General features: G+C 47.7%; 1 protein-coding gene across 4 annotated transcripts in view; it reads left to right on the forward strand.

Annotated features, from left to right (window-relative positions):
* Positions 1–25,830, forward strand: part of PODXL2 (podocalyxin like 2) — a 42,647-nt gene extending 16,817 nt beyond the window's left edge. For all 4 annotated transcript variants that reach the window (XM_045025630.1, XM_045025632.1, XM_045025631.1 and 1 more), the window contains exons 3-8: positions 9,857–10,779; positions 12,585–12,659; positions 16,820–16,976; positions 18,693–18,754; positions 22,227–22,406; positions 23,090–25,830. In XM_045025630.1, the coding sequence (XP_044881565.1) occupies positions 9,857–10,779; positions 12,585–12,659; positions 16,820–16,976; positions 18,693–18,754; positions 22,227–22,406; positions 23,090–23,299 (1,607 nt within the window). In that variant the 3' untranslated portion in view covers positions 23,300–25,830. The remainder of the gene's footprint in view (positions 1–9,856; positions 10,780–12,584; positions 12,660–16,819; positions 16,977–18,692; positions 18,755–22,226; positions 22,407–23,089) is intronic.

Here is a 25,830-nt window from a genome sequence, read left to right on the forward strand (position 1 = left end):
GGGGCAGCCTGCCGGTCGCCGTGAGGGCTGCAGTCAGGCTGCCTTCAGCGGCATGCCTGCAGGAGGTCCGCCAGTCCCGCGGATTCGGCGGCAAGCCTGCCTGCCATGCTTGGGACGGCAAAAAAGCTAGAGCCGCCCCTGATCACATGCTCACTAATTGTGCTCTGTACACATCCTAGTCACACTCACAGTGACACACACAGAGTCACAGGCACTCTTACACATCACACACTGTACATGCACACTCCTCTGAAACTCACGTGGATCATGCAGATGCTCCTCACGCACCTGCGTTCATGGTGAGATACACAAAACTTTACACTCCCCCCCCATCTCTTGTATGCTCAGCCCCCAGCCTCTCACATGTATAGAGAACACGCTTCGTCATCACTCAGAAGCACTTCCACACGTGTGTAAGCACGCACAATAGCTTCACACACACACACCCCTCTCACCCCCATTGGCTTGTACATCTAGCCAAAGAATCTCACCTCCTCATCACACTTGCACATTAACAGCAATAAACACAGAGCACCAAAAACAGCCTTATCCCATGCACACACTCATCATGCAGAGCACACCCGCCTCTTCCCACTCTCGCACACAGAGTCTCTTACACGCTCTCTCTTTGCTCTCCTTTATACACACACGTCCTTATCGACTCACCACCAAACACCTGCAGTACTTCTGAGGGCTGGCCTTCTGCCAGCCACTGCTCTGTGCAGCTCGCATCTCAGAACCTCAGTTAATACAACTCCTTGAATTATTCAACAGCTCGGGAGCTCATTTCTATTTAAAATTTAATTAGAAACCTGGCGTGTGTCATTTCATAATAAAGGATATAGTAATAGCGTCCCTAAAACGGGACGCTTTCCCCAATCACACTTGGTCTACAAGTCTATGATATACATGCCACATGTGTGATGGAAGTGCCATGTGATTCCCTATGGAACTGTGTAACCAATTGCATTTATTATGTAACTTCTAACATACCAACCCATGAGTGATGGATTGTTGTTGTTTTTTTAAACCAACCTGCCAGAGAAATGTTTCTTTCATTCACCAAATGTAAAATTTCCTCCCAAAATTACAGTGGAGTAAGGCCCAGGATGGGAAAATTCATTTCTGGAGCAGTGACAGGTCTGAGGTCCAGTATCAGTCAAGGCTAGAAAGGGTCAGAGATACTATTAGAAAGGAATGAGTCCCAGCTTTGTAACAGGACACATAGCATTTGCTTCTTTCACTGTAAAGTGTAAAGATATTGGGCCTCAAAATAACAGTCTGATATAGGCCAGATTTCTAGAGATTTCAAAGCTGTGTTAATTTTTTCCCTCTGAAGTCTGTAGAGTTGGACTCAGCTCAGCCTTTTTGTGGCTTTGCAGGTGGAGGGATACAAAATGTAATCCCAATACATTTCTTTGTTATGTTCTCAAACTTTCCTAAAATATGTGTGCTTTTCGTGGCAAACACGTGACATGTAGAGAACACCAGGTACTCGTTTGGGACGGCTGGCATTACTCAGCTTGTGGCTTTGTCTCTCCTGAGTGAGTAACACACTCCTGCTGATAAAATCGTCATGCCACACCACAATATATTTACATTGGCTTCAGTGGGTCTCTGCCTGAGTAAGGACCTCAGGATTTGTCTCATACTGTCTTGGATTTTTATCCATTTTATCCATGCTCCTCCTCCATGAATGTGCATTGAAATGCACGGTCCTCCACACTAGCCCATTGGCACCCCCTGTGTTTTCTATATATGCACATCCATTACTCATCAGTTACTCATATTCGACTCTACAAGATAAATGAACGGGACTTGGCACAGGGGTTTCTGTGGTGGTCAAGGTAGGGGTTGGAATGCTTTTCCCTTAGGACAAGGAGCGGCAGCTGAGTTGCTGTAGAGCTACAACTACAGCAATTGGACAGGAGGGGTTGACTGGCAGATTCACATATTTGTGGACCCACTAGGCGTGCCCCTAACTCTTCCTTGCCCTGCTTTCAAAACCCCCTCCACATACATGCATTGAGGCAAATGGCCTGCAGAGCACAGGGGGGTGGGAAAGGGGACATGATTTTTCTGCATCCAGCCTTCCTGCACAGTGGAGCAACATCCGTGCCCTTGCCTGTTGGGCCGTGCATGAGATGGGGTTTAGGATTTACACCATTGCAGCAGCCCTGCAGTGGCTGGAGTCTCAGACCACAGAACCAAAACCATGACCCCTTTAGCCTTTGCTTAGTGGGTTGGCAGGTACGCTGGGGAGCACAGAGGTGTCTGGTGGCAGGTACGCTGGGGAGCACAGAGGTGTCTGGGGGCTAGTGCAGGGGCATGGATCAGTGTGAAGGTATTTCACTGCATGTTCTTGTGTGTGTATGTGTCTGTGTGTGTGTGAGAGCCAGCACTAATTATCTGACTTAGTTTGAAAACCCCACAGAGGATGTGCAGAAAAAAGTAAAGAGAATTTGTAATATACTAGTTCCTCACTGAGGACTGGGGAATATTTCAACGCAGGGTGTTTGGAGACTGAGTCCAGAGTTTCCTGCTTCTCCCAAATGCAGAATGAGTCTCTTCCTGCTGGAATGGTGACTGTCAATTGTCTCCAAGGCATGATTAAATGATTCTGAATGTCTTGGGAAGCATTGGGGTCTTCCTATGATATTAGGGTAACTGATATGTATATGCAGTAGAACATCTAGCACCCGAGCCAGAGGATGAGTACACCAAGTTATTGGCACTTCAGTCTCTGACTTCAATGGGAACAAGATCTGACCTTTGAAGTTTAAAACTTCCTCTCGAGGATGATGTGCTTGGCCTTTTTCTCTGTCTTTGTTTCTGAATGCAGCTGATACTCTGCCCCAGGGAAGAAGAAGTCAGTGCTGTACATGAGAGTCACATTACAGGACTGACCAAGGACCAGAGCAGAGACTTGGAGGCAGATCACCACTGGGGTGGATTAATTAAGGAGAGCAGATGTTAGCATACAAGGAGGGACCAGTGGAGGAGGAGTCAGGGCAGGGCTGGTGCTCAAGTCAGGAAGATAGATGAGTGAGGAGGAGCTCCTGTAATGTTGGAGCTTCCTTCTTGATGTCAGCAGCAAAGCTCTGTGTGTACTGATTTGCTCCTTTCCTTCTAGGCACAAGCTCCTGTTGTAAGCATGGGGAGGGGAATGGACTGTGCTGTGTTCCACATGGCATGTGTATATATGACAATTTCCTGTAATGTCCTGGACAAACCCTATTGAACTAAGGTTAAGTGTTTTATGAGTTTATTGTATTAAAAATGCAAATGTTTCCATATTATTGTGGGATTGTGTGTAATGTCTCTAGGGTGGAGGCATGGGACTAATGTAATCCTGGGAAGTGTTATGAGCTTCAAAGGACTCTTTTAAACAATGTGCCAGATGAGAATGAACTTTTAGTTGAGTGGGTTTCCTACAACATACTTGGGAGGAGAGGAAGGCAAATTCCCACTTCCGGACCCAACCTTTTGAAGCTATACCTTGAGGAGAAATCCATTGTTTGCTCATCATCTGTTCCCGGGGTCCCAAGATCAAAGACTCCAGTTGTATGAAGGAGTAACTCACAGATGCATGGCTGTTCTTGTTCTGAGCAAAAGGTGTTATGAACTTGTAACCACAGAAAAAACCCTGGGTGGGGTTTGAAGGACTGATCACCTCCCAGAGCCCATCTTGGAGTTGGGGGGTGACCTCTGGTAAGCTTATTAGTATTCAGGTAGGTTCTTTTATTGTTTTAATATATAATGCTTTTACCTTATAAATAAATGTGCTTGCTTAGAAAGGGCTGTGTGGTACCTTCTAAATGGGGGAATTATGCTGTTTATTGCCTCTGAGGAAAAAGCAAAGCAGACCTGCTTAGGCAGTTTGACTTGCAGGGGAACGCACAGTATCGCAGGGAACTGTACTGCTTGGAAAAACTGTGATCAGGAGGGAGAGATGCAGGTCTCTGCCCAAGAGAGGTGATGGCAGAGAAGCTGGAAGCTTAGAGTGGTTGCCCTTGCTAGACCACAGAGAAGAGTACAGGCGCAGTTGCTCTGAATTATGACAGCATGTTGCAGACAAAAGGACCAGGAGGCATGGTCTCCCTCCCCAGCTGTCCTCAACTGCCTTCTGGTCACCTCCATTGGTCAGGTTAATGCTAGGTGACCTGGTATCCCAAAGCTCATGAGGAAACCAGAAGCTGTTCAAATTGTCATTTGGGTTTGACTTTTTCATTTCTCCTTTGCAGTAAAATTGGATTGAGTGACTCCTGCAGGCACTTGCAGCAGGGTCCCAAATGGCCTCTATCTCCTCCTGTTTCCTCCTAATGCATTGCATCTCGATGGCAAGCAATGGGGTTTCCTCACTAACTGAAGAGAAAGAAGAATGGGGTCTGCTTTAAAAAAAAAAAAAAAAAAGGCTTCAGCTCCATCCCTGGTGTAACCCCACTGACCTCTCTGACTTCATTGACACCAGTAGAGTTGCACTGCGTCATATCCATCCCTGGTGTGTCTGCCTGGATCGCAAATCAATATGTTCTTCCTAGGCTCAATCAGAATCAGTCCCACTGCCCTTCCTGTTGATTTTTTTTCCCAGTGGTGGGAAGTGTAGGCCTCTAAAATCCTCCACTTACCCCGTCTGTTCATCTCCCGCCAAGGCTCCAGTTTGGGCCAACCCAGCCTTCTGTCTCAGGGACAGCTCTGTGCTGCCCGGCTGCCGAGTGGCAAAGTGTTCCGAGAAGGGTCGCTTTACATGTTAGCGTACATTAAACCAGGACGTAAACAAGCGGCATCCCGGAGCTGAGTGCAGGCAGGAGGCTGCTCAGCGCTAAGCCTCTTACACATGGTCTTTACCAGGTGCTTCGTTGCATTAATGCCTTGGCTGAAGATGGGATTAAGAACTGTAGACTTGCTGTCAGTCTGGAACAGGAGGTGGCTCATTTCAATGAGCCTGGTCCCTGGAGGGGAGCAGAGGGGATAGCTGTGGCGGAGGGCAATTAATGCACTCAGGAGAAAGGGGGTTCTTAATAAAAGGGCGAGGAGGTGGGAAAGACCTTAATTCACTGATTGTTTAGTTGGAATTTATAATTGTAATACAGTGTCCAGCCTGTCTCTTCTGTTACCCCAGCATCTTCTCTCTCTAGGAATGGCCTCTGTTAAGCAGGGAATAAGTGGGAAATTAAAAAGGGTTTTTTAAAGTGCCATATGCCACTGTAATGAACCACAGCTGCCTGTATAAAGACCTGATGGTCCTCAGCAATGGTCAAAACTGGGACCCTTAATCAGGGAAGATTCCTCTGTCAAGGGTGGGAGCCAGTTAGGAAGATTGGGTAGAGAAATCTTGTGTTTTGAATTTCGGTAATAAACTAGACTCCTTTCTTGTAATGGAAAAGCATTCACATCAAGTACATATACAAGCGAAGTGCCAAAAAGAGGACAGGTATTTGGAAGTGGGGTCGCTATCCAGGGCTCCCTAGCCAGCAAGCCAGAATCTTTAGCCAGGTTCTTTGAATATTAACCTGATCCTGAACAAGTGATGTACGGTGTAGTATGTCAACGTTGTATTGTAATGTTGCCCTAGTAAAAAGTTTCAGCAAATAAACCAAACTCCTAAAAGGGGAGAGTGACTGAGAAAGCACCTGCTGTGTGAAGCTTTCTTAACTGGGGCAGATGGTGAAATTGAGGCAGCAGCAGGGCCCCAAGCCAGACTGGGTAAGCCCTGCTACTTGGAGCTGTTAGCATCCTTGAACTGGAGTTGCAGACCTCTCCACATGCTGTCCTCTTGTGCCATTCTCCTCTGGGATACAGGTGGGGGTCCCATGCAGGCTGAAAACCAGCAGGCTTCTGGTGTCACTCACCCTGCTGTGCTGCTCTACTGTCTCTTAAATCTTCATTACTGGTAAATGTAGTAGATCCTTCCACAAGGAAAAACTCATCTTTGAACATGGCCCATATGTACCCAGGTATGATCTAATCTACCACCGACTTAAATTGAATGCCCCTACAGCAGAGCAGCACAGTTGGTAGAACGGAGATCTAGCTGTGAAGGGGTTAATGATGAGACTGCAGCTTGCTCACTTCTGACCGCTTCTCTTCCCCTCTCTCTTGCATCCTTCTATTCCGTAAACAGGTCTCCACTTCCCTGTTGAAATATGATGCACTCATAAACCAGCCTGACGAATCTGGCATTGCAGCCAGCTACCTAATACCCATCCTGTTAACATAATACCCAGCACCTCCTCGCCAGGGTGAGTGCAAGTAACTTGAGTCAATCTGGACTTCATATTCCATGATGCAGGGTGACAGGATGCAGTTACTGTAGAAATCTCAGTAGTACTCTGGCGGGGGCAGGGGCAGTCTAGCGGCTTGGCACACTGGGGAGGTGGACAAGATATCACCTGACAGTTCTATTGAATCCAAGTTCTGTGACTCAGACTACAAGAAAAGGTGATCTTGGGTCTCAGCTTGAGGTGCCTTACAGGGACCTGATGTTCAGAAAGTGCTGGACATCTGCCCTCTAAAAAATCAGGCTCCTTTAAAGTGCTTCAGGTGGGGAACTGAAAATCAATAGTTGTTTTTGAAGATCTAGGTCTTGATGTACACTAACTAGAGAGGCTGAACCATCACTCCAGATCCCTGAATTCTGGAGATGTCTGAATCCCGATTGGGATCTGGATTCTGCAAATATCTTTATAATGGGCAAAACCAGTGCCTGACAAATCTAAACTCCCCTGAACTTAGGGGCAGTCCAAGGCTAGATCTGAATTTTGCTCATCTGTAAAGTAACTGGTAGAACAGAGTTCTTTGCAGGATTTTAGGGACATTTAGGTTTTAATCCATGCCAGATTCTTGCTGGGCCAGACATGTAGTAGGACCCTGGGCTTAGCCTGCAGGGAGGTGGTGCTGGTGGGGAGTGGAAATGTTAAATCGATTAGCACTGAGCCTGAGGACTCCTGCCTCTGCTTCCATCTCACTGACTCACTGCTGAAGAGAAGCAGCTCAGGTTTCAGTTGTAGGCTGCCCTGTAAACAGGAGCCTGCTGGGAGGTGCAGGATCAGTTCTCTCTCAGCTTTGATCTCCCTGGTGAGACAGGAGGCTGCAATCCATCAGCTTCCCTGAGGGCTCGCTCACCCTGAGTGCTCTCTGTTCAGAGGATAGCAGGCAGGCTGACTCACGTGGGAGGTTTAACCCTTAGGGAACTGGCTAATTCCCAGGTGCTCTAACAGTTTAAGAAAAGGTCAGTTGCAAGCGTTTCAAGGGAGGCTGATGTGTCAGGAGGGTTTCCAGCTGTCAGGGAGTAGTGCTCTTGCTTGCTACTTGGCCAGTTCCAGTCCTGTGCAAGGAATCTGCCTGCTTTCCTGCTGCGTGTCTTCGCAGTCCAGTGTCCCATCTCTGACAGTGCCCAATACCATACGCGTCAGGGGGAGGCCAGTCCTCCCCTCCTTACCCATAGTGCATCTGTGCAGGCGCGATTCCTACAGTTCTCAATGGGGCTACTGTATGGAATGCAAATGCCAAGCGTTTCCATGGAAGCGGAAGCCCGAGAGCCTGGTGAGGTGCGCTAGTCCTCCCCTGCCTAGTGCCCTCAATCCCATGGTCATTCCTGCCATTAACCAGCCTCTGGCTAGTGAGGCAGTGGCTGCTGCATATCTTCAGACAGGAGGATGATGACAGGGCACTTGGAACGGCTGGTGCCAGACTGCAGCCAGAGAGAGGTTTTCTCTGCCTGGCCATTAGCTCACTGCTCTTGCAGCCACCTTGGATGACAGGGCATAACCTCTTTGCTAGCCAAAGAGCGGTGGTGGGGAGCCCTTCAGGTGGCAACTGTCTCCTTTGGCCCTTGGAACTCTTGAGGCCATCGATCCTGTTTGCACGTTCGCTACTTGCCCAGTAGTATGGATTTATGCCATATTCCCTTCAGAGCTCGGATTGAGCCTATGAGCTCCAGGTGGCCCAAGTGACAATAGATCTCGGCGCCCCGTATGGGGCCAGAGGTGGGAGAGGCCCCATGGGAGCCCAGTTAACGGCACCCTGGAGGAGCTTGATAGGCTCCAGTTTCACTTTGAAGGACAGCGTCAGGAGAAAGTCACTGGCTCCGTGTCACAGTGTGGGTCGGGGGCACTGAGCCATCACAGGCATATAAAGCAGCCTTAGGGAGAGCTGGGGGCTGATTTTAATATAAAGCTACTGATGTGGGAGATTCATGTAAATCAACCACCAGCCGGGTAGGAATTTGCCTGTGACACTTTTGGGGTCACCGTTAGGGGTGAAAGGATCAACTTGCTTCCTGCTTTGGGACTATGGGGGCTGAGACTGATGAGTTGCTCGGGCAGCATGGAGAGGTTTACCTGCTATGGAGTATCCAAGTGACTCTTGCTAACAACACACTCTCCCCACCCCCACCTCACCCCCTAACTGAGCTCCAGACGCAGCAGCAGTAAGCAGTGGTTTGGGGACGAGTGTCATTCGGAGGCTCCTCTCACGGACGCGCACTGTAAGGCATCCAGACGGCTGCCTCCCACCATGCTTAATGAAGCATCCACTTTGGCAGCCAGGCAAGAACATGGGCTTGGGGATGTCGGACAATCGCTTATTTATTTATGAAGAATAACCACAGCCCAGGGAGGTGGGAGGGCCGGTGTTTTCTGGCTGCAGCGAGACCACTTTCTGGCTCCCAGCGTGCACTGCTCTAGGTGTGGGGGAAAGGGGACTTGTTCAGGAGGAGAGCCCAGTACTCAGCAGCATTGTTTTTGGCAGCTTCTTGAAAGGGATGGAGAGACTGATTCATCCCGGGTGAGTCCATTGGCATCAGGGATGAGTGTGGCTGGAGCATGTGGCCTGTCAATTGTCAGTAGCTGATCTTGCTGTTACTGTGTCAGTCCAGGACATCTTATAGGTCCTTGCTGGGCTTCCAAGAGGAGCCACTGACTGGTCTGATTTTCCTGCTGTGAGGCCTAGTGCTCCCTCACCCTGATAATTCCACAAGCTGCTGGATTCCCCTGAAAACACCACACACACTGGCCTTCCAGAACAGTGCCATGCTGCAGTTAGTGAGCCTTCGGTTGGGGATGTGTGGATTTAGCTCAGTCTCTATTTCTGGCCTTTATTCCCTACGGCTAAACAGCTTCTTCAATAACCTGGTGGTTTGGAAACCCAGGAACCACCTGTGAGGTGATTTTATGCTGTGAGGTGCTTTTATGCTGTGAGGTGCTTTCCTGACCCAGAGTCTGCTCTCAGTGACATCCGAGTCAATCTAGATTTCAGTGGCGTTACCTGTGTGTAACTGAGAGCAGGATTAGGCCTATCATTCTGTCGTTCCTTTCCCCCTCAATCTCTGTCATTTCCACCTTAGTCTGGTAGTGGCTAAATGGCGGTACAAACTGGTGTCTGTTTGAGGGCCCCTGTATTAAATGAATTGCAGGATCTCAGCCTAGTTCCTAGAGCATGCAAACCCACCTCATGAACACTGCCAACAGAACTGGCCTCTGAGTTGGCAGGCTCAGTGGAGAGGCTTGGTACAGAAGGGGCTGTGAAGTCTGAACTCCCCTGTCATCCCTAAAAGGGTTCCTCCAGGCTGGGTGGTGAATGGCTGGGAAGCTTGCACTGCTGTTGCCGAAGCTGCATCTGCCAATCATATTCTTCTCGCTAACATATGAACTTAAGTCTATTAAACGAACCCATTTCCCTCTTTGGTGGCAAACACCAGGGCACTCTCATAGGGCCTCCAAGCTCTGTCATCTGTGTCCCTAAGTAGATAGACCCTGGGGTTGTTTCCTCCTCTCTGCTTTCATCCCCCAGTCTTTCAGTGTTCATGATCATTTGTGATAGACTCCTAACATGAAGCATCTTGGATTTGTTTTAGACTACAGTTTTCCAGTTACCTCTCAAAAGGCCCTGCCCAAGGGAAACAGGACGCAGGTTAAAGACAACTGGGAAACCACCCCCCTTCAGCCATCATCTGATTCCATGGAGCCTGACCCACATACACCTTTCACCAGTGCTCTGGAGGAAGAGGAAGGGCTGCTCCCCATAAATCAGTCTAAGGGAGGGCAACAGAGCAGCCAGACTCAATGGCCAAAGGACATATCTTCAGAAGCAGCTGGCCAGGAGGACTCCTTGTTCTCCCTCCTGTTCTCCACAGCCTCCAGCAGACTGGGTGTTGTGACTGAGGCAGCTGTAGAAAGCCAAGAGGAGGACTCTGTTCCTGAGCACACTTCTTCGGGCTTTGACCTAGGGAGTAGCATGGGGCCAAGTCTGCTGCCTGTGTCCTCCATCCTGTCGGTCACCGCTGCAGGATCCCAAGGTGTCGCAGAGCATGCCATCCAGGTGACTTCAGAAAATATTGGGGCTACAGTGGGAGTCGGAGTGGAACTAGCAGGGACCGTGGCAACAGCAGAGTCCACACAGACCCTGGTGGGAGCTGGAGTGGAGACCACAGAGCTCCCAGTGAGAGGGGAGCTCATTGAGCCGTCAGTACGAGAAGAAAGGGAGCAAGTGGGGCCCACAGTGTTAACTGGAATGGAGCAAACGGCGGAAGCTCCTGAGGTAACGTCACCTGGAGGCAGCCCCCAAAATCCCAAGATTGTTTCTGGTGGTGATGGCCCTGCAAATGCCAGCTCCCCGGCGGCTTCCTTGGATAGGTCTGATGAACCAGCTGCAACCCCTGCTCGGAATGGCATGAAGCTGGCTACTGAGACCGTGGCAGCAGGGCGGAGCTTTGTGCCACAGACCGGGGACACTCACCTGGATGTGCTGTCAACAGGACTGCCCTGGAACTCGGCACAGGTATCCCATTGTGCGGGGGAGGGGGACTCATTATGGAATATGTTTGGGTATAAACCCTTCCTCTCCCAGTGCTGTGTGAATATTAACTTATACTCACCTCTTCCTGCTTTCAAATGCCTCATCATCAGGCTGGTGGAAATAGTTGTTGGGACTTTTCCCGTGACCTCACTAAAGGTTGTAGGGGTTTGTTCCCTCTTTCATGGCACATTGTGGAGACGCCTCGGATACTGAGTGTGTGTGTGGGTCAATTCACCAAGAAACCCTCCCACACAGTTTTGCTTCTACCCTGCTGTCTGTGCATATCTAATGTAATCTTTGGGCAGAAAACTGCAGTGAAAGGGTTAAAATCTAGCTCCTTTCAAGTCCAGTTATATTTCTTCAGGTTGCATTTTTGGAAATATAAGTGCATGAATGGCCCCAAACACCTCTGGGAAGTGCCTACACCACCAGTACCTGCATCGCTACCTGCGCTGCAACTGTTGGTGCCTGGACAGATGCAGGGCATGTGGAGCAGGGCAGCAGTACACAGATCTTTGTCAGCAGGTTAGTACAGGAGATTTGCAGGGAGGGAATTGCAGGACAGACATACAATAGAGTTGCAGGGAGGGTTCAGAGGAAGGATGGTCTAGTGGTTAGAGCACTAGCCTGGCCTGTGGGAGACCTGTTCAATAGCTGTTCTTCCACAAACATCCCATTTGACCTTGGTCAAGTCACTTAGTCTCTCTGTGACTCAGTTCTCCATCTTTAAAATGGGGATCATAGTGCTTCCCTGCTTCAAAGGGATGCTGTGAAGATAGGATTGTGAGATGCAAAGATATTATGCAAATAGAGGCCATATAAGTGCCAAGGTAGATGGGGGTGGAGGTTACAAGGTAGCAGTACAATAAGATTGCAGGTGGTTGTACGATTGCAGGGTACCTGTGCAATAGCACCTGCTTTGAGATCTATTGAGGCTTCTCTTATGTTGCAAAATTTTCTGTAAGGGTTATTTAGATGGTATAAGGAATGGAGAAAGAGATCCAGAACTTTTCACCACTAGATCAGCGAATTTCAGTGCCACTCAAGCTGGTAGTGAGTGAGGTGACCAAGTCATTATCATCTGATGGCTGTTGAACTGGACTTTGTCTAGTTTTGAAACAATCTGCAGCTTCTAGGAGTTCAGCTGAGGAGAAGGGCTCCATTTCAGCCTGTCTACAGAGCTGCTTCTTAAGGACCATGAGGCTCTGGATGGAGTCTCTGTTGTGATAATATGCAGGCCGCCTAAACAGTAGATCCAGCTACCAGAGTGTCTAGCTCCATTTGGACGATATAATGCAGTAAACAGGTGTCCCTATCACACAAATCAGTTTGGCAGTTAGCACTAATTGCCTGCCCCCTCCCCCATTCTTATTCTCAATAAGGGAGCCAAGGACTGAATGCACCATTAGATAGCCTCAAGATAGCAAGGCTGATTGGCATGGTAGCCTGTAGGGAGCTTACCCGGCCACTGATTGTACTGTCCCTGCTCTGAGGATTAACAGAGTACAGTACCGAAATCCACTAGCACTCAAATGAAAAAGAAGACATTTCTTTTCTATGCATGTATGTCACAGCCTGGAGAATGGGGTATGTCCTCCAGTATCCCATCTTTGGAGAATCCCCTCCATACTGGAGAACATGCAGTTCCTCCAGAGCTTTCCCAACAGTTCAACCCCCTGATCAGCGTACAATACAACCCCTCACTTGCTCTGCTCAAGCTTCTTGTGCCTTCAGCAGGAAGCTGCAGTCTCCTTCCAAACCCAGCTGTATGTTTCTTGTCTTTTCAGGTGATCTGCAAGGACTGGAGTAACCTGGCAGGGAAAAACTACATCATTCTGAACATGTCTGATAACATCGACTGCGTAAGTCAGACACAAGAGACCTGAATAGAATGAGAGTAAATGGGAAATAGCTAGAATACTAACATGGGGGCTGGCTCTGCTACACCGGGCAGCAAAATATTTGTTAGTGTGACCGATCCTAGGATTCATAGGACATTTTCTAGGGCAGGGGCGGGCAACTTTTTGGCCTGAGGGCCATATCGGGTTTCCAAAATTGTATGGAGGGCTGGTTAGGGGATATGTCCGTTCAATAACATTTTGTGTATCATCAATATAAATTTGAAAATAGCTTTTTGCTATATTTCAGTTATAGTGATCTTGGATGTTCATTGTAACTAGATTTGGTATAATAGTTTCAGAGAAACATGTGATATTTTAAATGGACTGTGTTCCTTTAATTGAATCAAGCCTCTCAACAGGCCAGTGTTGTTGGTAAGCATTATCTCAGTTTTACAGCTGGAGAAACTGAGGCACAGAGCAGTGAAGTGACTTGCTTCAGGACACACAGCGAGTCAGTGGCAGAGCTGGGAGTAGATCTCAGATTTGCAATCCTGTGATTTTAGCCAAAAGCCCATGCATCCAGAAGGATAGAAATTGGGTTTATAATATATAGCCCTTGGTCTGCATTTTCATTTTCCACACTTTTTACAAATGCTAATCATCACAACCCCCATGGGAAGAAGGTTAATATTATTCCCATTTTACAGATGGGGAAAGAGTTGGCAGCGAAAGTGTTTTGTCCAGTGTTGGATCTGGACTTATATCACCGTAATTCCTGGGTAGAAGTCCAGTGCTCAAACTACTAGCTCATATTTCTCTTTCACACTCATACCTTCTAAACCAGTATGCCGTACTGGGTTCTGTGCTGGCAGTGCAGTCACTTTGGAAGCAAGCACAGCATCTGTTCTTAGCTTAGCAATAGCTCCAATACAGCCTGAGAGGTCAGAACCTATTTTACTGCACGTAGGAACATGGCCTAAAGCACCAGGTTTGGGATCTTTAATTTTCACCTGGATGACCACCAGATGGGAAGGAGCCTTTTCCCCATCTCATCTGCAAGACAGTACCTGTAACACTGCATTCCCTAGTCATGCAATGAAGCGGCAAAATTGGGGTCTAATCCTAAGACCCAGATTTTTTTCCTTTCCTCACTTTTGGGGTCTGATGTCTCTGCTCAGGTTTCTCTGATGATTCTGCAAATAAGGACTCCTTGTTTCCGGAGTAAACTGGTTCAGGCTGTCACTAAATCTTCCTTAAGTGCCTCTGCTCTTGTCCCCCTCACCTCCCCCTTATCTTGTTTGCTTTCTAGTGTCTGTTAACCAGAAGTGCTCTGCTAATCCAATACTCACCCATCAGTCCCTGAAAGCTGCAGTTAATTGATGAACCCAAAGCCCCTTTTGTATGTTTGGTAAAAGGGCCCATTCACCTTTGGAACCTCCCATGGGCCATTTATCAAACCCTTGAAGACCAATTATCAAGGGGACAGGGTCAGGTTGTCCTTTGTGATTTTTAAACTGATTTTTAAAATACACGATTACTTTAGAAATTTGAAACAATGTTTCTCTGATTAAATATCTTCTCCTCTTTGCATATCTGTTTTTTTTTATCATAGGCCCCTGCACTGGACTAACTGTGCTGTTTTTGTTCTTACAGGATTGCTCTTGCACTGATCTGTGCAGATTGGTCTTTTTTTTTTAAAAGAGAAAATGAGACCATGAAGAATTTGTTTTAGAAACAATACATATATAGATTGAATGATGATCACTTTCTAAAGGGATATAAGAAATATGTTCCTTTCAGTAAGCCTCCTGACGTTAGCATTGCCCCTTCAAACACAGAACTGTTTGTCCTTCATACCATTTTAAGTGCTTCTGTCACAACTAACATTTACAGTTCAGAACATCAGCGCTTGAAAATAAGCTTGTGATGGCTCATTTCCTATCCAGCTCGGTCATTATCCCTCTCTCTCCCATTTCATCTGTGTACTACACAAGTGCAATTTTGCTGTACATAATAGCTCTCATCTCTTCCTGTTGCCATTTGCAATCATTGAGTTTTAACCATTGGAAGGAGATAAAAAGTGAAAGCAAAAATGCAGGGGACTGGAGGTGTAATCTTCCACTATTCCCTTGCCAAACATAGATGCCGCCCTTGGGCAGGCAGGACTGGACTGTTTTTCTACTTGGCTTCATGTTTCAAAACAAATATTCCCAATAAGTGGTTTATGCCGTCCTCAACCTTATTCAAAGGGACACCTGTCAACTTAAATATTTAACACAAGTGTTTCCCTTCCCTGTGTTGTATTATTGTTTTATATGATTGAAACTGAAAGGATTTTTGTTGTTTAAGTCAAATTCCCTCCTCCCCCGCCATCACAGTTGATGCAGTTTGTTTACTGTCTGTTGAACTTCATTCAGGTTGGACAGTGAAAGTACACAGGCTGGCTTCCCTCGAGTGCATCAGTTTTGCTTTCTGGCTCCTGTACACTAGGCCCCTGCTGGGTTTTGTTTGGGTTTTCAATGCTGCAGGAGAGTATGTTTGCATTTTTAAGCAATTTATTGATTTATTTAAATTTGTTTAGAAAAAACATGCAGATATTTCTGTTTGGTTGTAAGGGCCTGATGCTATGACGTGCTGAGCGTCAATGGGCACCTCTCAGCACCTTGCAAGATTGGGCCCTAGGATTCTGTACCTGTTACCACAAACACGCTTTTACCAAGATCTCCAGTGTAAACCCAAGTTGGCTTGGTCCCTTTATCTTTCTAATGGGTTCTAAGTGCCCAGGCCCTATTTGGGCAAAATTCTCAATGATGTCTGTGGGAGTTTTGCCTGAGTAAGGACTGCAGGATTGGACCTAACAATAAGGCATGTCCATTCAGGACCCTGCCTCCATTCACAGGCTGTTTGAACCTGCACTGTGAGTTATCCTTTTGCTGGATTAAAACTATGTCATGGTGGCTTCTGTCTTCAGCCAAGGAGAATTGCTGGGGCTGTCAGGGCCTCTTCTGTCTCATTTGCTTCTGTTACTTCAAATATTCTCTCCCCCCTATTCACCTCCCCTCCATTCTTTTCAGGCTGAGCATGCTACCCCTCCCTTCAGCATCCCCAGGCCCCTGCTGAGCCATAGGTGGTGGTTGCTTCACAATGCGGAGAGCCGGCCACTAGGCCAGTGATGGCTGCACGGCCCCTGTGTGTGGTTCTGAGCAGGAGGCCCCTGCAGTAAAGTTGTGGAGCAGTTTCCCACCCGTGCCCTCTTCCCATGCCTCTCCTGACTGGCTGCATACGCTCCCTCAGCTGAAATCCATAACCCTCGCCTGATGAGACATGGCACTGATGGGCTCTTGTGATTCAGGCCTGAGTCCTAGGTGTCTTTTCCAATTAGGCCATTCACTGCTCAGGCCTGTGCCTGCCCTGAGCACTTGGGATTGCCATGGCAACCAGGAGCACCAGCATTTATTAATCATCTGGGTGGCCTTTGGGTTGGCATGGCAACTGCAGACAAGAATAGAAACACAGGAGTGGGAAAGTGGCAGAGGAGCTGCCAGGCAATGGCACATGTCAGGCAGAGCTGGGCCCCCCTGACCCGGTGCCGGGTGCTGGGAGAATTGAGGCCTTCCCTTCAGATCTGGCACTTTTTCTTGGCTTCTGAAACAATTTTACTTTAGGCTAAGAAAACAGCTCTGCACATTGGAGTGATTCTGGGATCCCTGCCTGCTGCAGGGAGGGGCTCAGTTGAGACTGGAGGATGCTACAAAGAGAAACTCAAAGTGAGGGTACAGGTTAGGACTGACGTGCTTCAGCACAACTATGTGGGCCAGGACTGGACTGAAAGGAGACGCTGTGATTCTTGACTGAAGAGCCTCTGCAGATCTGGATGTGGAACAAGCACACTGATGGTTTGCATTGTGGTTACTGCCAGCTGCTTTCAGAAGTGCTCAATTGACTTAATTTACACATACATTTAAACCATCCCTCAAGCCTATATGGTTCCTTTCCCACCAGACACAAAATAACCTTACCACAGCCCCATTCAGCCCTGCTGTAAACAGGTAGATATCCATTGAAGTCAGTGGCATTGCACTCACTTACACCAAGTCTGCATTTGTCCCTGGTTTTCCACTCCACTGGTTCTACCTTGCCGTGAAGTAGGGTAAGATGCTCTTGAATGTTCCTTATTGCAGGAAGAGTTTCGGCTGGAGAAGGGTCCCCAGCTGCTGGCCCTGGTAGAGGATGCCTTCTCCAGGCAGACAGATGGACTGCAGGCCCAGTGGCTGATCTCTCTGAGCAAACCCAATGAGAATGACAAGCACCTGCTAATGACCTTGGCAGGGGAGCAAGGTAGGTGTTGGTAGAAAAACGGAGTGGTGGTGGGAGAACTGGCAAGGGGTGTATCTGGCTTCAAGATTGTTTTCCAGTGGAGACTTCCAGTGATGCTGAAAAGAGCTTTCTCTGCCTTGTTACCCCCAATTTTTCTCCTGGTTATAGTGACATAATCCCTCCTGCTATATAGTACAATGCTGCCTCTGTTAGCTATCCCTGGTGATTGCAGGCTTGTCGGTGTGTACATAGAGTATAAGCCTCTTTCCCCCCATACACCATGTTACCCCCCCTGTATATTCCTGCTGTGGTTTTCCCTCTTGCCAGTCACATCAGATTCCAGGTTCTCCTCTTGACCTTCAAGACTCTGCAAAGCTCTGCTCTCATCTTTCTCCTCCCTTCACTCCTCCAGGGCCTCCTGCTTCACCCCCTCCCTTTTTATCCTTGCACACATTCATCTTTGTGCATTTTTTCCCATGCTTGCCTCTGTGCCTCCCTCCCTCTTCTGCTGCAGAAGGTGAAATCGTCTGCTTTTTGTTCAGATCTGCAGAGCCTGCCAATGCTACCCAGTGAGGCTACCCAGAAGAACTATTGCATGTCCATTGAAAAGCAGTCCCAATGGGAACACTCTGATCAGCTGGGGCTGTCTCTGTTCTGTACTGCTTCTGTAGTCTGTTTAGGGTATAGGCTCGATGGGGAAGGCCCTATAACTGTGTTATTTCATACAGGGCAAGTAAGAAGTAATATTATAAAATGCAGCACAGTTGTTGGGAAATAATGTTGACATTTAAGGGATATCTTCTACGTGCTTGTTTAAATTAGTATCTTTCTCCCAACACTGTGGACCATGCCATGTACCATTAAAAAGGCTCTTGTAAGCACATGCGGCCTTAATGTAAACCTTTCTTTCTTTTGGAGGGGATCCCCTTGGGGATGAGAAGCTGGGCTGTGTAATGCTAGCAGCACAGCTAGGCTGGGCAACTGTCAGAAATGGAGTTCTGTGCCCAGTTAGGAGCCCTGGAATCGTCAAGGACTAAATCATTTTCTGCTGTGAAGAATGAGGCTCTTGTTAGGTTCCCTCTCTGTTGCTGGACCGAACTGGAGAGGGACAAATTCTCCTTGGCCTCTAAATCCTACTGACAGGTCATGCTTTTCTGGCTTGCCAGCTTGGAGAGTATCCTGTGAGCTGTGTGGGAAGGAAGCCACTTGGGGGCCACTCAGTGATGGCTAGTGACTCCCTAGCAGGGAGGCTTTTGCAGATTTATTTCTGCCAGGAACAAAGTTGTTGCAATATGCCTCCTGACAGTTAATTGTGTCATGCCTGGTAGGCTGCCTTGCCAAGGATCCCTGCAGAGCACAACACATGTCCTTAAGAATTCTGTAGGTCAGGAGAGAGATGTATTGGCAGAGCTGTGTGGGCAACTCGAGAGTAGCAAGTGCTGCAAGTCGGGGCTGAAATGCATTGGCGGAGGGATGTGTGAGTAGCACAGTGCTTAGCCCCATTATTTTTTGATTCCAGTTATTCCACACTTTCAGTTGCACTTGCATGCACCCAGAATTCCTGGCCAAACATTGCTTTTACCTCATAAAATAGTTTGTAAAGTACTAAAATGTGTGTCTTCTTCTCCTCCACATCCTGCCCTGGAATTCCCAGGGAATGCTGATGTGCTGAATGTGTGAGCCAAAGCAGAGCATGTAGGGCTGAGCACTTCTGTCTGGTTCTCTTCCTCTCACCAGGTGTCGTTCCTACAAAAGATGTCCTGATGGCACTGGGGTATGTTCAGAGGAGCTTAGCCGAGGTAAGAACCTGTCTGCTTAACCTGCAGGCTGAAGGCAGTCAGTGTAATTAAAATGGGATCATGCTTCAGTCTAAGGGGGCTCTGAACCCTTCATAAGCAAATTGGCAGAACCCCCTATTCCCTCCCTGATGACTGCAGAATGATCAGATGTCAGTTCCCATTAAGAGTGACTGGCTACGGGGTCATCTGCTGTCTCTAGAAGGCTTCTTTGAAGTTGCTGTCCACACTCTGGGGATTCTGCATAGACCAATCCCTTCTCTGCTCCCCACACCGCCATCTGCCAGGATGGGTTGCAGATTTTGTCTGTAGGATTTTTTTATAGAAAGATGAGACCTGAGATCTGTCCAGCTCATCGCATTGTCCACTTTGAGCTCTTCTTGCCTGTAGTTGCTCAGCCTCTGCTGAACAGTCCAGGTGAGTTCCCGCACTGGGCAGAATGCCCTCTAGGGTTACTCAGCCCTCTGTTTCCTAGGGAAGTATTTTTAATTGTTCTTGCCTGTCATCGTATTCCCTGTGTTACTGGGACCATACTGAACAGCTGAACCTTAGATTTGCTCCAGAGAGGGGGACACCTGATGAATGCAAGTGGCTGTGTCTTCCCTCCCCCTAGTGTTCAGGTTTGCTTTTCAGTCCCCTCTGACATCATAGCCTTCAGTAGAGTAACTCCCCACTTAACGTTGTAGTTATGTTCCTGAAAAATGCGACTTTAAGCGAAACGATGTTAAGCGAATCCCATTTCCCCATAAGAATTAATGTAAATGAGGGGGTTAGGTTCCAGGGAAATTTTTTTCACCAGACAAAAGACTATATTATATATACTATATTATATATATATATATATATATATATATATATATATATACACACACACACACACACACACACACACACACACACACACTATAAGTTTTAAACAAACAATTTAATACTGGTACACAGTGATGATGATTGTGAAGCTTGGCTGAGGTGGAGGAGTCAGAGGGTGGGCTATTTCCCTTACTGCTAAATGATGAACTAGCAATTGGCTGAGCCCTCAAGGGTTAACTCTCTCACTCTACAAGGCAGCAGGAATGGAGGGAGGGGAGATGTCACAGACAGAAACACACACCATATGTGTGAGAGAGAGAGTTGCACATTTTCCCTTTAAGTACACTGCCTTGTTAATTAGAACAGCTTGCTGAGACTGGTGTGTCCCCCATGTTCTATGGAAGATGGAGTAAGTGGGGTGCAGGAGCAGGGGGGAGGGGGACACCCTGACATTAGCCCCCCTCTTCATTCCCCCCCACAGCAAGCAGGAGTCTTGGGGAGCAGCTCCAAGGCAGAGGGCAGGAGCAGCACATGACAGTGGGGTGAGGGACAGCTGAACTGCAGGCAGCTGCTGCACAGGGAACTTAGGGGAGCGGGAGCTGATAGCGGGGCTGCCGGTCCACCCTGATTCCAAGCCCCCACCAGCTAGCTGCAATGGGCTGCTCTTCCTGCAAGCAGTAGACAAAGCAGGCAGCTGCCAAATGACATTAGAAGGGAGCATTGCACAACTTTAAACGAGCATGTTCCCTAATTGATCAACAACATAACAATGAAACAACATTAACCAGGACAACTTTAAGTGAGGAGTTACTATACTCCATTTCTCTCATTGACAGCATTATTCGAATTCCATAGCAGACTACAGTTACTCACCAAACATTCCCCTAAGAACCTTGGTGCCCTGGATGAGGAGCCTGGGAGAAGGCAAACTAGTCTATTTCCTTTGAGTCTGCCCCTTTAGCTCGTTGGACTTGAAGGCATTAAGAGCCTGATTCTTTTCTCACTTACACTGGTGGAACTATACTGACTTCAGTGGAATGACTCCAGTGTAAGTGGGTGAGAGCCGAATCAGACTAGAATATGTTGGCAGATGCATGTCTTCTCCTAACCTAACAACCCAGTGCAGCTAGACAAAGTAATTTAAGTGCTCAGTGTGGTATTGATTGGCTTACACCAGAGAAAGTGCTAAAAGCCCTACAAGGGGCATTGCTGAAATTGTGTAAATAAGGTACCAGCACCCTGCACTGTCCTTTCCATGGAAAACATGGAAGGAGACTTCAAGGCTCGCTTGGTGGTGTTTGAGAGAACAATAAAGCTACCTGCAGAGATCCTACAACTTATATTCTATCTCAGCACCTGGAATTCTTTCTCCAGCCGTATCAATAATGAAACAGACTCTTTATCACAGAGACGTTGTGTAATGATAAGCTTGGAAGAAAGAGGGAGGATATTCTCGTACACTCTTTATATATACTATTGAATTGATACATAACCTTTTTGAAATCTGCCAAGTCACTGAGACCAATCAGCAATGTTCAGCTTTGTTTGCTGACATCCTATTTCTAGCAGGCAAAGTTTTGTTTTGTTTTTTAAAGTTTTGGTATCATGCTTGTCTGGAGTATGTGGCCTGGGGGAGTGATCACAGGACAGGGAGTTGGGAAATCCTATGTTCTAATCCCAACTATGACACTGACCTGCCATTGTGACTGTGGGCAAGACCCTTAACCTGGGTTTCTCCCTTGTAAAGTGGGGCCTTACCTGCCACCAGGAGTTTTGTGGATTGAAGTGAGTGTTTGTTAATGTGCTAAGATCATTTCTGTGAACACTTCATGGGTGTGTCTACACTGCAGTGGGGAGCAAGCCTCCCAGCCTGGGTAGGCAGAGTTGGGTGGGCTTGCACAAGTCTCCACCTGAGCCACACCTTCCACACTGCTATTTTTAGCATGTTAGCTCGAGTGCTGCTAGCACAAGTCTGTCTGCCTGGGATGGGAGGCTCACTCCCAGCTATAGTTTAGATACCCTATGTGTCTGATTGGCCTCTAGAATATTCAGTATCCCAAGTGGAAGCTGGTGGAGTGGGTCACTCGTGTAGGAACAGAATGCCAGTCTTCCATCGAAGGAGGTTTTTATCCACAACTTTATTCCTGCACTCCTGTGAGCCCAAGTTAGAGCAAAAGAAACAGCAGGTTGGTGCTTAAACATGTAACGCCCCACCCCAGGTTACACTCAGCTGAGTGAGTCGTTCTGCCTCCCCCACAGGCTTTCCTCCCCTTTGCCCACTAGGCAGCTGTTTCTAGAGCATTTCCTCCCTCTGACTGGCCCTGAGCCACAGCCCCTGCCTTGCTACCCCACTCTGCACACCTGTGTGAGCCCAGAGCAGGGATTAACACCTGGTGTGCTGGTTTCTTCCCAATGTCACTCCCTAGAAGGAAGATGTCATGGCCTCATGGAAGATTTGTAGATAGTATTAGACTGAGATGGGCTTCCTTCCTTCCAACTGTGCAGCACAATCCCGGAGTGGATCCCACCAGTCTAGCTCTTGTCCCTGTTGGTCACAGTTAGCCTGTGCACACTGCCAGAGCGCTGGGATTCTGCACAGGACAGTGACTGCAGCTCCGTTAATCTCCAAGTGGTTGAGCATGCCTTACTTTTCGGTTAATTTTAGATTGGCATCCAGAACTACTCAACCACCACAAGCTGCCAGTCAGGGCCCAGCCAGACCCGCAGCGACTATGGGAAACTCTTTGTGGTGCTGGTCATCATCGGTTCCATCTGTGCCATCATCATCATCATGGGGCTTATCTACAATTGCTGGCAGAGGCGCCTGCCCAAGATGAAGAACATGGTGAGCACATGGAGGGTGGGAAGACATCTGGATTTGGCTCTTATCCCTCAGGATGGAAGGAGTGGGGTGGCTGGGTGGGCAGGAGACATGTTCCTTCTCCATGTCCACCTTCCCAGATGAGGTTGGTAGAAGCACCTGGGCCAGATCACCGTGGGTCAAAGGCCGTGTCCAGATTAGAATTTGGGACCCTGATGGTGTTCCCTTATTGGATCTAACCCAATAGCATGAAGCATAGCCTGCAGTGGGCCAGATCCAGCTCAAAGAGTTCTTCAGTGCAGTCACCTCCATCTTTAATATGGAGGTGCTGCCTGCAGATCCCAGCATGCCATGCTTCATCTTGGTTCAAGCAGCCAGAGTGCATTGCATGCTGGCAACAATGTTATCCACCATACTTTACCCCTTGATATTAAAGTTATGACTTCAGGTGGCTCCATTTTATATAGAATAGGTGCAGCCTTTGGGGTCCTGGCATGTGCCACCTCCTTTCCACCACGAGGGCCAGTTGACCTTCACATGGAGCCATGAACAAACTCCACCCAGTCCTGTTCCCATGAAAACAATGGCAAAAATCTCCATTGACTCGAACAGGAGCAAGATCTGGCCCTGGCCTTGCGCCTCTACAGCATCGGGAGCTTTTCTCAGTTTCTGTGTCCCATCCTGCCTCCTCCTCCTCCCCCTTCTAGTCACACGGCGAGGAGCTGCGCTTTGTGGAGAACGGCTGCCATGACAACCCCACCTTGGACGTGGCCAGTGACAGCCAGTCGGAGATGCAGGAGAAGAAGACCAGTGTGAATGGCGGAGGTGCCATCAACGGCCCTGATGGCTGGGATGTCCTGATCACCAAGCGGGCGAGTGAGGACGCAGATGTATTTGAGGAAGATACACATCTTTAAAAAGAGAAACAGCTTAAATATATGTCTATCCTATCTTGACTTAAGGACTGTGAGGTGAGGGGCAGCTTCTCAGAAACCTCTTATAGGGCTTGGGACAGAGCGACTCTTTCTTGTCGTGGTCCTGAGGCTGCATCCGAATCCTGGAGCGAGAAGGGTCACTGGGAGTGGAGGGAGGCGGGTGGGGCGCTGGGGTATGTATGTGTATGTGTCTTTTGCTATCAATAGCGCCAATGCTTTTTTCATCACTTTTAAATGCACTTACTTAGCTCTCTGGTAGCGGCTGAGAATGGCTGGGTTTGAGAAATAAAATGATGAGGCTAAGATGGACTCCAAGTGACTGGAGAGTCAACTCACACTGGGTGCCCAGCAGGGAGATGGCAGGCCAGACCCTGACCTCACTGGCTCCTGGAGCTGGAATCAGAATTTGTCCCAGCAGGTGCAATAGGAAAATCTGGGTCTTGTTCTGGATCTGGGAAGCGAAGATTCAGTTGATGTTCTGGGCAGAAAGTTTGTATTCTGTGCATGTATGAAGATCAGATATTCTCTAGTGCCCTTGCTTTAGCTTCTGATGGGACGGGCTGCTGTGTTGTTCAGATGAATGCATTTTCCTGTGAGCTCTCACCCCTGCCTAAACCACCCCCCCAATCCCTTTTCGGTTCCACAAGCACCATGTTGAACCTGAAAAGTTTGAGCACTTTAACCTAGCCTGGTTTGGCTGGATGATTGCAGAGAATTCAGTGCTGCATTGCAGAGCCTCTGCTGGTACTTCAGTGTGGGGTGGGAATTCACCTGAAAAGGACAATTACCTACCTCCTGGCAGCTTGGGAGGTCACATCAGCAAAAGATCCCTTGTCTAAATCTCAGAGTAGGAGGCCTTTTCTGCTCCTATCCCATTTTCCATGGTCGTGGCCTCCAGCTGTGGGTTGATCTCGTGAGCAACTAGGACATCTTAGTGAAGGAATATAAGATCCAGAGATTGAAAACTTCCCCCTTCCATTTGGGACCTTACCAGATCTGTTTCAAGGGAGAAGATTCTAGTCTCACTCACATCGGTATAAAGCATGAGTAACTCCACTGAAGTTATTGCATTTAAACTAGTATAAAAGTCAGTGTGAGGTCAGAATCAAGCCTAAGCGCCCATATGACTGCTTCTCAGGCTTGCCTTGGGCGAACCTTAAGGCCCCAGCTCCCTGAGGATGTGATAAAATGAACTTGAATATTCATAACTGTGCTCCCAGCCCTGCCTAAATCATGATGCTCAAAATTACTGCTCTTTAATTTGAAATGTTTTGTCCCTTTTTTTCTCCTCATTGTTTCATGGATCTGGGTCCAAAATAAATACATAAGAAATTCTCCTCTTCATCCTGTTTTGCATATCTCCATTTTCAGGCAGGCTGGCTGGCTGCCTGCGGCAAGATGCTATTAAAGTTTGGTCTTTAAGGGAATAACTGTACAAAAAGAGCCAAATGTATTTAATGAGGATTAGCAATTCACCTGTAATTCAAATCTATCTATCTATGTCTGTAGGATGCTCCTCACTGATATCTGAGTGCTGAAAGTGAGGATATAAATGAGATTGTTAATACAGATTCATTTTTGCATAGCATCTTCCATACAAACTGACTCCCAAATCAACTGAATTGAATAATGCAGGACTATAATCAGTCGATGTTGTGGAATCAAGAACCACTATGTTGAAAATGCTTTGAGGTTCTTCAGGATTAAGAGATGCTATATAAAATGTAAGACATTGTATGGTGAATAAATAAAACATTGAGTTAAATTGTGTTTATACTGCACCTAGCACAATGGGACCAACCTGCCTGTGGCCTTTAAGCAGCCCCACAGTATAATGTTAATAATATAGCTACTAATCCTCATTAAATATGTTTAATATTCAGTAGCTACTATAAAAAATAAAATCATATTAAATCAAACATGGTGTAGGACACCCACACAAAATACATTTTTCCTTGTTGGTTTCCCTCACTTGTTACTTCAGTGCTGGGCTGCTTTGCCACTTTCGTTTCATATCCTCTCACTATGTACAGAGACAGCAGAGAGCTGATCAGCTAATACTTAAGCCCAACTGACATAAGTCAGCATTTGTTGAGATGGCAGGGAGCCACCAAACTTTAAATTGTTAAAGGTTTGTCATCAAGGCTTATTAATTAGCAGCTCTAGCCAGGGGCTGCCCTAGGCACCAGCAAGCAGGTGCTTGGGGCAGCCCATTTGCAAGGGCGGCAGCTGTCAGGGATCCAGCCTGGGAGCTGAGAACCAACAGAGCTGTAGTTCCTTGGTTAGCTCCCTGCCTATAGATCCAGCCCTGGAGCAAGGAAAGAACTACATTTCCCAGCATTCCATTGGCTGCTATCAACAGGAAAGGGAGGGGAAGGGAGTATGGTAGTTGAAACCTCATGCTTGCTGTGAATAGAGAGCTCACTGCTAGAGCAGGGTGGCACTGTGAATGGGGAACAAGTGTGCCCAAGGAGTTAGAAGGCTTTGGCCAGGGGCGGCTCCAGGCCCCAGCA

This window comes from Mauremys mutica, chromosome 7 (assembly GCF_020497125.1).
Source record: "Mauremys mutica isolate MM-2020 ecotype Southern chromosome 7, ASM2049712v1, whole genome shotgun sequence".
NCBI classification, from domain to species: Eukaryota; Metazoa; Chordata; order Testudines; family Geoemydidae; genus Mauremys; species Mauremys mutica.